This window comes from Protobothrops mucrosquamatus, unplaced genomic scaffold (assembly GCF_001527695.2).
Source record: "Protobothrops mucrosquamatus isolate PMUCROS unplaced genomic scaffold, P.Mucros_1.0 scaffold1347, whole genome shotgun sequence".
NCBI classification, from domain to species: domain Eukaryota; kingdom Metazoa; phylum Chordata; class Lepidosauria; order Squamata; family Viperidae; genus Protobothrops; species Protobothrops mucrosquamatus.
In genome coordinates this window covers 197803-208710 of record NW_015387543.1, presented here as the reverse complement: position 1 = coordinate 208710, position 10908 = coordinate 197803, and the positions used below count along the sequence as shown (strand labels likewise).

The 10908-nt window shown below is 40.3% G+C and overlaps 1 protein-coding gene across 1 annotated transcript in view; it reads right to left on the bottom strand.

Annotated features, from left to right (window-relative positions):
* Positions 1–2340: 2340 nt before the first annotated feature.
* PROM1 (prominin 1) overlaps positions 2341–10908 on the bottom strand; it is a 185930-nt gene continuing 177362 nt past the window's right edge. Inside the window, exons 27-28 of the mRNA XM_015821550.1 lie at positions 3066–3105; positions 2341–2406 (exon numbers count right to left, since the gene is read on the bottom strand). Coding sequence (XP_015677036.1) covers positions 3087–3105 — 19 coding nt within the window. The 3' untranslated portion in view covers positions 2341–2406; positions 3066–3086. The remainder of the gene's footprint in view (positions 2407–3065; positions 3106–10908) is intronic.

Here is a 10908-nt window from a genome sequence, read left to right as displayed (position 1 = left end):
ATGTACCTTCCTGGCAATGGGAGAGGGAGAGGGAGAGGGAGGGAAAAGCCTGGGGCCATCTGCTTTGCCTCACCAAGGATGCAACGCCTGGGAAGATGCCTGGGAACATCTCCTTATCTCATCCTCCTTCCAGAGTTCTTACAACACCTTCACACCTCTGTTGCAGAAATGGCAAATCCTCCACTTGAAGTTTGGAAGATTCATCTCCATAAAATGGACTATTCTTCTTATATATTCAGGTTGGGATAATGCAAAATATTATGAATACTGATCTTATCCCAATCCAGAATTGGGGATGGGGGTACATGTTATGTATGCATATTCCATTAAATCTACCAATTACCAACTTTCCTCAAGATATTATTGGAGATTTCATATGAAACCATATTCTAACTTGCTGTTTAGCTTAGTAGCAAAAGTAGCTGAGCTGTTATTTGTCCTTGGAAAAATTCTCTATCAGAATTTTGGGCCAGAATCTGCCTCTAAGTACTCTGGATTACTCTGAGTAATTGGTCATTTCTTCATCTCAGGCTCCCTGTGTGCTGCTGAAGACCTTCTTTCAACAGACTTTCTAAAGTGGAGACAGAAAGCAATAATGAAGCTAGGAAAGCACCCTGTTCCTTCACACATGCCAACTTCTTCTGATGCATGTCATAATTGAGCATGGTCAATGATTTCACACATGTCATCATGGTTTATTATGGATGCCAATGCCCACCAGCACAACTGGAACAAATTGCTTAAGCAGAATCCATCTACTTCTGATACACGACCAAGTTTTAATCTTATTTACCAACTTCTTCCATTTAAAACAAATATCAATCAAGACTTTATTTAAAGACATTGTCAGATTAAAAACAGGAATGCGTTAAATCTACAATATTGAAAATATGTTTGTATATGTGTATACACACACACACACACACACAAAAAAAAACAGATACACCCAACCCTCTTACGTATTCTACATACTGGTTAGCTTGAAAATATTGTCCTACTACTGAAAAACTTGCTATGGTCAATGGAGTACAAATCATTTTTAAACCCTGGTGTTGGGCAGAAGTATTGAATTACATGGTTTACTCTGACTGCACAGATCGTATAATTAAATGATGGGTGCACATCAATTGTCCAATCTTTAAGTAACCTATAATTATTCTTATTAGAATTCAATTCCAATTTGGAAAATCCGGTGATCTCCCAAAATGGATGATTGTACATGTAGGAACAAATTCTCAGTATTATTGGCATATAGCACAATATTTCTTCATGTTCTTCATGCAATTGTCATCTAGTAGTACTGGCCCCTTTTCATAATTGACAAATGGTTCATACTCCCTTCCATTGTTCAAAGACAATGGTGTATCATAGTTTATTACTTTATACACCTGAAAATGAGAGTCACACCTTTGGCAATGTCAGTTAGCCACTGCAAAGCAATTCTGAGATTCTCTGATGCTTCTCCTTTAAATATCACATATTCAAGCTCAACATAGCCTCTGTGACTCGGAAATGATGCATAGGAGAATCATTCACATTGGGAACATGGTGATTTACAATAGTTAGATATTTTATCTAAGTGAGTTAGTGGTTGTCTTCTGGTGCATCTAATCACTTTACTGAAGCTCCAGATAGGTTTTTTGGGAATATCTCTCCTCATATTACAAAAGATCCCCACTGCTTATTTGTCTATCTGTATGTTCAGAGACAGACAGATCAGCCATACATTGCCCTCCTCACATAGATGTATGTTTCAGCTTAACAGAAGTATTGTCTTAAATAAGAATTCAGAAAAAGTAACAGTATCCTTCATTTACATTCATATTTCTGAAAACAGCACAAGAGATGATTCATAGTTCCATAGTTGCTTTTCCTTTCTTCATTTTTAACAGCACCAGAGAAATGTTGATCACTTTGAACAGATTGCTTATGAAAGATAACAAGTGTTGCTTAAAAATCTGTTACAAGACAGCTGTAAAAAACTCAGGTACAAAAGTCTCTGCATTCAAATGCATTTTTCATGTAAACATATTTTATATAGCATACAAGCATCATTGGATATTTTAAGAAGAACCTAATTCATTTTGAACAGGCTGTTCAGGTGAAGCAAAAGGAAAATAAAATGAGGATAATATCCAGTTAGACCTGTTTCATTTAATTTATATGGTACAAGAAAAAAAATGAAAATGATTTTATGAAACAAGAACAAAACCCATAACTGGTATGTTTTAATGGTTTCTTGGCAGCAAAAAACCAGGCCAGGTGGCCTGATTGCCATTAACCTGTCTTCACTTTAGGACCTAAGATTCAGTAATTCTTTTTTAATGTCAAATTAGTTGCTGTGCTGTCCTCAAACAGGATGATTCAGCTGTGATTTTCTTGAGGAGATACTGTTATTTCCAGAAGCTGGAAAGAAAGTCAGAAGACAAAATTCAGAGCTCTTTCAGGATTGTCCCATTACAAGAGATTAGAGGTTAAATCTGATGGTGGACATGTGAGCATAACTGGGCTGGGGTGCAGCCATTTTTAGGGTCAGGAATAGGGAAGATGGCAGAGGCCCCCATGAAAACTTGTGCCTCTGTAAGGGGGGGGGCTTTTAATCTTTCTAATATGACACAACATTGAAAAGACATTATATCAAGAGACCTAGGCTTGTCCATCAGTCTGTCCTTCCATCAGCATGAGCTTTCTCTCAAAACTGAATTTCTAGGGCCAAAGTTGACATGGCAGAAAAAGCCAATGCAAGGAAAAGTAGGTCTAAAGATGGGCTGGATGAGTTTGGAGAAGATCATCCTCACTGTCATTGTCATCCCCCAATGCCTCTCCAACAGGAAGGCAGATTCTAAGACATTTTCCCTTCTTCTTCCATCTGGAGCTTATGCAAGTGGCCCTAGACTTCCCAGTGCACATACACATACATGAAATGAAAGTACACAAACAGGTGAAAATGGCCATCACTATAAAGGGTTGAAAACTATTTAGGTAGCCTTGTCCCACAACATTTGTATCCACCTTTTAAGGCCATCAAAATAAGATAAATAAGATAAATAAGCTATGCAACTTACAGTTAATAGTTCCAGTCTGAGTTACCACTGTTCCACAGAGCTAAAGGGGGGGGGGGAATCCACAAAAATATAAATCTGTATGGAGATAACTACATAAATATGGTAAGTCAAGAACAATACAATATAGAAACTGAACAGTTAAAAGGAGCTTTTATTACCCAGTTTTATTCCGATTTCTAGATTGGGAATGCAGCCACAATGATGTCATGCATTTGTGATCAGAAAGGGCACCAGGGTATTGAGACCTCGACTTTTCTTCATGAACAAAAATATAAAGCTCTTTATAATCCATTAAGAATTGAGAACAAGAACATGCAGATTGGAAAAGAAGATAAGGAGTGACTAGGGGAAGAGAGTGAAGGTTATAAAGCTCTGGTATGAAGGATTGGGGGAAAAGTGTTCCAGAGCTGATCTTTACACTATCTCTAACATGTGCCTCAAAATTCCTTCAGCACAGATGTCTGTGGTATGATTTTTGACAATGGAAAGATGAAAGGAAATGGATGCTTGAAAGAATGCTAACTGATTTTCTAACATGCTTTCACTTATGGATTTCTCAATGTCTATTAATTTTTAATATTGTGTTTTGTGAGAGAAGCAGATTTGGAATTTGAATAATTCTGGACAGACCTCCTCAGTTTTAGAAATTGGCACTTCACTGCAAAATTGTTCATGATAATTGTGAAATGGGGTGGTCTTCTGTTTTCCCCTAGTTCCTTAGAAAATATTGTTGTGCGAATTTGCTTTACTTTAAAAAGCTGGTTCTTGACACATTTACGTTGAACGAACTTTGGGGCACATATTAGAGATATTGCAATTGGTTAGCTATTGTTGCTAGGGGAAATTAGACTCTCTGAAGGTACTTAAGGTTAAAAAAAAGTTAACGTTTTCTTAAAATATATTTCAAAAGTTTGGAATCTTTCACTCTATAAAGCACTTAGGATATATTGCCATTGGACTGTGGTAAGAAGCCTGATCAGATGCTCATCAAAGAATAATGGTATCTTAGATTTTAAATGCTGGCTACCCTGAAATTTGTCGACTTTCAGCCTTGAAATCAGCTCAGAAATTAGCCAGGATAATATGATCCTATCTGGTTTAATTCCTTGTTTAAAAATTGCATTATAATATGATAAAATGGGCAAAAGACTTTGGGCACAATGTAGAATTAGAAAAATGGCAAAATTTATGGGAAAGAAATTATAAAATAACAAGGGAAGCTACCTATAAAGAAAATTTATATAAAATATTTTATAAATGGCATTTACCACCTGCAAGAATATTAGTAATGTTTTTCAACTTCAAATAAATATTTTGAAAAACATGTTTTAAAATAAGGGCAGTTGCTAAGTAATGAAACCAATTTCACTATTAAAATTATATTTTAATAGGACATAATGTGAAAAAAACATAGTCAAGGAAACATCATACAAAAAGAAAATATAATGACTTTAAAATGTGCAAAAATGTGTATAAATAATACAAGAAATACTAAGGACAGTTAAAAGGTGGGCAGTTTTAAACTTTGTTTACCTTGTCATAACTGGATTGTGCATACCATATAATTGTTCTTTATGATAACCAATATTACCATTTTGCAAAATGTAATAAAATACATACATGAGGAAAGGAGTGGGTTAATGATAAAATGCAATTTAATTCAAATTGCGGTAAAGTTGGTAATTTTAAAAAGGGCATTATTATCAGTTATCAGTTGCCTTTCCAAAAATTGTTACATAAAACAACTTATAACACAACTAATAACAGAATATGCCAACCATCTAGTATCCTGTAAAATGTAAAATAATGCAAATAAACAGACTCCTATTGGAGTATGTAAAATTTATGGAATGGAAGGGAATTCTACAGAATGTTCCATGTCGAGATATTTTGAATGTAAGATTTTGTAGCTATGTTTGTAGATCAAAAGGGCAGTGATATACAGAAAAAAAATCAATAATCCAAATATGTAATGTTTGAAAATGCAAAAATGAGTCCATAAAAAAGGAAAATCACAACCACTCCCACTTTACATGCTATATGATTAATAAAGCTTTCTTACTTTTTCATGGGCATAGTTTCAACACTACAAAAATAATAATAATAAAAAAAGTTATTTCTAGAAGAGAATGTTTGATATAGCAGTATTTTTCTGCTCTTATAGCAAAAGTATGATGTAAAAATAATCTTCATCCCAAAGAAACAAATGAGAATAAAAGAGGGGGGCAAAGATTAGAAAAGGCACTGGATAAATCTACAGAAAATTATTCATAAAAAGAAAAGTGGAGACAAATCAGTAAAAAGAGCTTATGATAACGTAATGTGCCAAATCCCTGAGACAAATGAACTGCAAGATGAAAAAAAGAGAAAGACTATTATGCAGAGCAGGGCATAAACTAAGAACTATGGCAAGGAGGACTTATACCATCTCAGACAAGTGACTGTCTAGCCAAGTGGTTCTCAACCTGTGGGTCGGGACCCCATTTGGGGTCGATTGACCATTTCATGGGGGTCGCCAAGCAAGGCTGTCCGCCATTTTTTTTGTTCATTTTTTTTGTCCGCCATTTTTTTCCCCTTTTCCGGCGGGTGCCTTACCTCCCTTGGGCTGGGCCAGCTGGTGGTCGGCCTGCTCCATCTCTGCCGCTTGCCAGCTACGCCTCGGCCGGCGCAGGGGACGGAACCACGCATGCGCGGCACTCCCGGGCAGGGAAAGTCCTTGACTTACGACCGGTTGGGTAGTCCTCGACTTATGACCGGTTTAGTCCTCGACTTACGACCGGTTTAGTCCTCGACGTACGACCGGTTGGGGTCGCGGCATTAAAAAGGTTGAGAACCACTGGTCTAGCCTCTTCTTAAAAATCTCTAGTGATGGAGCACTCACGATTTCTGGAGGCAGGCTGTTCCACTGGTTAATTATCCTCACTGTCAGGAAGTTTCTCCTAAATTCCAGGTTGCTTCTCTTTGGTTGATTTTCAACAATTATTTCTTGTCCTGCCCTCTGGTGCTTTGGTAAATAACGTGACCCCCTCTTCTTGGTGGCAGACCCTCAAATACTGGAATACTGCTATCATGTCTCCCCTATTTCTTCTTTTCTTTAGACTAGCCAAACCCAAGTCCTGCAGCCGTTCTTCGTATGTTTTAGTTTCCAGGCCTTTGATCATCTTAGTTGCTCTTCTCTGAATTTTTTCCACACTCAACATCTTTTTTGTGATATGGTGATCAAAACTGGCTGCAGTATTCCAGGTATGGTCTTACTAGGGTTTTATAAAGCGGTATTAATACTTCATGTGATTTTTGATTCTATGCCTCTGTTTATACAACCCAGGATTGTATTAGCTTTTTTGGCTGCTGCTGCACACTGCTGGCTCATAGTCAAGTGATTGTCCACTAGGAATCCAAGGTCCCTCTCACAGTTACTGTTTTTAAGCCAGGTCTTGCCCAAACTGTACTTGTACCTTTAATTTTTCCTGCCTAAATGTAAAACTTTGCTTTTCTCCACATGAAACTCATTTTGTTGGATAGGGCCCATTGTTCAAGTTTGTCAAGATCTTTTTGGATCCTGTGTTAGTCTTCTGGGGTGTTGGCTATTCCTGCCAGTTTGGTGTCATCTGCAAATTTGGTGAGTTCCCCTTCTATTCCCCCATCTAAATCATTGATGAAGATATTGAAGAGTACTGGGCCTAAGACGGAACCTTGTGGTACCCCACTGTTTACTTCTCTCCATGTAGATGTAGTGCCACTGAGAATTACTTATTGAGTGGAGTTTGCCAGCCAGCTACAGATCCCTCTGGTGGTGATGTTGTCTATTCCACCTTTTTCTAGCTTATCAAGGAGTAGGTTGTGGTCTATTTTATCAAATGCCTTACTGAAATCTAAGAATACTACATCCACAGCATTTCACTGGTCTACTATTTTAGTCACTTTATCAAAGAATGAAATAAGATTGGTTTGGCATGATTTGTTTTTAACAAACCCATGCTGGCTAGTTATAACTTTGTTTGCTTTTAGTTGTTTGCAGATCTGTTTTTTGATTATCTTTTCTAGGATCTGTGGCTTCTTGCCACAAGTGGCAGCAACGGCAAGCATCCTGCCGCGAGCAGCAGAAGTGGCCCAAAGTACCATGCGGCTTCTTGCCATGAGTGGCAGCAATGGCATGAAGCACCATGCGGTGTCCTGCTGCGAGCAACAGAAAAGGCCCGAAGCACTGTGCAGCTTCTTGCCACAAGCGGCAACAATGGCATGAAGCACCATGCGGCCTCCTGCCATGAGTAGAGGCAACGGCGCAATGGGCCACATGGTGTCCAGCCACAAGTGGTGGCAAGCGGCTGCTGAAGAAGTCAAGTAGTGGCACGACAGATGTCGGGGTGTGGGAGGCCTGGCTATGGTGGTTCTAAGGTAAGACACCCAAAAAAATAAGACCTAGTGCCTGTTTTGGAGGGAAAAATATATAAGATCGGGTCATGTAATGACCACATCATACTAGAATTTAATATAATGCAGACACTAGCAATAGAAAACAATCCAACCCAACCAGTATCTTAAACTTCAAAAGAGCTGACTTTAACTAACTCAGAGAGAACCTAGGAAAGATCCCATGGATGAAAATCCTAAAGAGGAAAACAACTCAAGAAGCATAAAAGCCCAGTCCAGCATAATACCACTGAAAAAGAAAAACAAGATAGTCAAGAAGAAACCAGCATGGCTGCACAGAGATCTCTCAAACAAACTGAAAGACAAAAAGGATAAGTACAAAAAGTGGAAAGAGGGACACATAACTAAGGCTGATTATCAGCAGACAGCCAGAACATGCAAAGACAAAGTCAGGAAAGCAAAAGCACAGAACGAACAAAGACTTGCAACAGAAATCAAGGATAATAAAAAAAGTTACTTCCAACATATTAACAACAAGAAAAAAGGCAAGGAAACTATAGGTCCACTAAAGAGAGAAAATCGCAAAGAAATTACAGGCAACAGGGAGAAAGCAGAGCTGCTTAACTCATACTTTGCATCAGTCTTCACACAAAAAGAAACTATAATGCAACACACCAAAAAAAAACCCACTGCAAAAGACATACTAGAAACAAAAATTAAAATAAGCAAGAAAATGGTAAGAGAACACCTATCCAACCTTGATGAATATAAATCACTGGGACCTGACAGATTATTTCCCAGAGTTCTGAAGGAGCTAGCAGATGTTATCGCAGAACTATTGCACCACATTGTTCATAAATCCTGGAGAACTGGGGAAGTACCTGAGGATTGGAAAAGGGGTGATGTGGTTCCCATCTTCAAGAAAGGGAAAAAAACAGACCCAGGAAACTACAGACCAACTAGTTTAACATCAATACCTGGGAAGATCCTAGAAAAGATGATCAAAAAATAGATCTGCAAGCAACTAGAAGCAAACAAAGTTATAACTAGTAACCAGCACGGGTTTGTTAAAAACAGATCATGCCAAACCAATCTTATTTCATTCTTTGATAAAGTGACTAAACTAATAGACCAGCGAAATGTTGTGAACATAGTATACTTAGTTTCCAGTAAGGTGTTTGATAAAGTAGACCACAACCTACTCCTTGATAAGCTAGAAAAAGTGGAATAGACAACATCACCACCAGATGGATCTGTAGCTGGCTGGCAAACTGTACTCAATGAGTAGTCCTCAGTGGCACTACATCTACATGGAGAGAAGTAAATAGTGGGGTACCATAAGATTCCGTCTTAGGCTCAGTACTCTTCAATATCTTCATCAATGACTTAGAGTAAGGAATTGAAGGGGAACTCATCAAATTTGAAGATGACACCAAACTGGCAAGAATAGCCAACACCCCAGAGGACAAACTCCAAGATCCAATAAGATCTTGACAAACTTGAACAATGGGCCCTATCCAACAAAATGAGTTTCATGTGGAGAAAAGCAAAGTTTTACATTTAGGCAGGAAAAATCAAAGGTACAAGTACAGTTTGGCCGAAACCTGGCTTAAAAACAGTAACTGTGAGAGGGACTGTCAGAATCCAAATATATTCCATCTCTAGTTATCAACTATGAAAACCCGCATTTCTGCCTGCTCTGGATTCTGTCATATGATGAAGGGAAGGAGGTGAACAAAGGGGCTTTATGGCCCTCACTTCCTTCAGCCTACTTCAAAGGGACTGGATGTGGATATCACCAAACGGACTAACAATAACAATGGGGGTCATTAGCTTTCATGTAATCCTTTTTGAAGTCTCCTCCCGGCAATGAGGAAAAGGGGGTGAGAATGTAATGCCTGGGATTATTGCTGGGAGAAGGGGGTGATGGGGGTGTGGCTAATGGGGGATCCCTTAAAACCTTGAATGGGAGAGCTTGGACCCAAGTCCTGTCTAGAATGCCTGCATCCAGCTTTCTCTTAATAAAGATGCCTGTTGGAAGAAATATTCCAGGAGTTCTGTCTTCTTAAGATGCAAAGTGGGGTGGGTCCTTACATTAGACAGGACTTGCAAAATTAGTCCACCTGGAAGGAAGACCCTTGCCGGGGGACTTGCAAAAACTACCATATCAGACAGTGGAGCAAGGAAGGGAGAAAACTCCCCGGAAAGGGAGCCGCTGCCCCGGCTGAAACCCTGCCAGCTGTCGGGATCTGAGAGGTCAGAATCCTCAGGAGAAGAGGTGGTGGAGACATGGGACCACAAACCTCGGTGGTCAATGGACGTTGGAAAGAAAGGCGAGTGGGGAAAGAAATAAAAAAAGGTGACTCTGAGACGGGGGCCCAAACAACCAGAATGGAAGCAGGAGATGGAGAAATCCCTGCATGCAAGTGAAGAGGAAGGGAGCTGGGCACCGTACTCGGGCTGGATTCTAGAGAAAGCAATCGACCTAATGAAGCGAACTCTCAGCTCCCTAGGAGAGGGGAATCCTGAGCCCTACGCCCGCCCAAGCTCCTGGAGCCACAAAGGGAGAGACAAAGAAGGGGAAGTGGAACCTGCAGCCCCGGGGACATCTACTGACCCACTCTCCACCGAACCACAGATGGAAATCTGAATGGAAGAGACTACCACCAAGAACGAAGGCACCGATCCATTCAAAGATGTCCACCGCTGGAGGTGAAATTCAAAGGGGAGCCAACACGCTTGGGATTCTTCCTAACCCAAGTCCTCAGCTACATAGAGGAATACGGGCAGGACATCCCCAGCGACAAAGCCCGTATCTGGATTGTGCAATCTGCCTTAGACGGGCCGGCCGCAGATTGGGTGGTGAACTTGCACGACTCCAATGCCCCAGAGCTCAACGACTTCAACTGTTTTATGTCCTCCCTGAGAAGACGATTTGAGGACCCCCTAGCTGATCGCAAAGCCCACGAAAGGATAAAAACGATGAGGCAAGGCAAACGCCCGGTAGCCGAATATACACAAGAATTCTGGGCCATTGCCAGCAAACTGAACTGGCCAGAAGACATCCTCCTTAGCCATTTCAAAGACGGACTAAATTATGACCTATATGATGCTTGCCTGCCCCGAGGGGACCCACACCAACTTGAGGAATGGTACGTCTTGGCAGAGGAAGCAGAGATCGACATATTGAAGAGGCACCGCCGAGGAAAACAATGGAGCTGCTCACCGCCTGAGCTGACACGCGAACCAGTGAAACCATTGGCCATGGCCAAAAAGCAACCGGGGTGTTTCAAGTGTGGGAAAGAAGGGCACCGAGCTGTAGAATGCCGCTCAAGAGCCACCCAACACAACCCAAACAGATCACCGGCCAGTAACTCCGGAAAGCCTCCAGCTAAGCCAAAAGAACCTGCCATGAGAATGATGGAAGCTGTGGAATCCCCCACCTCTGCTCAGCAGGGGGAAAGAACCCCAG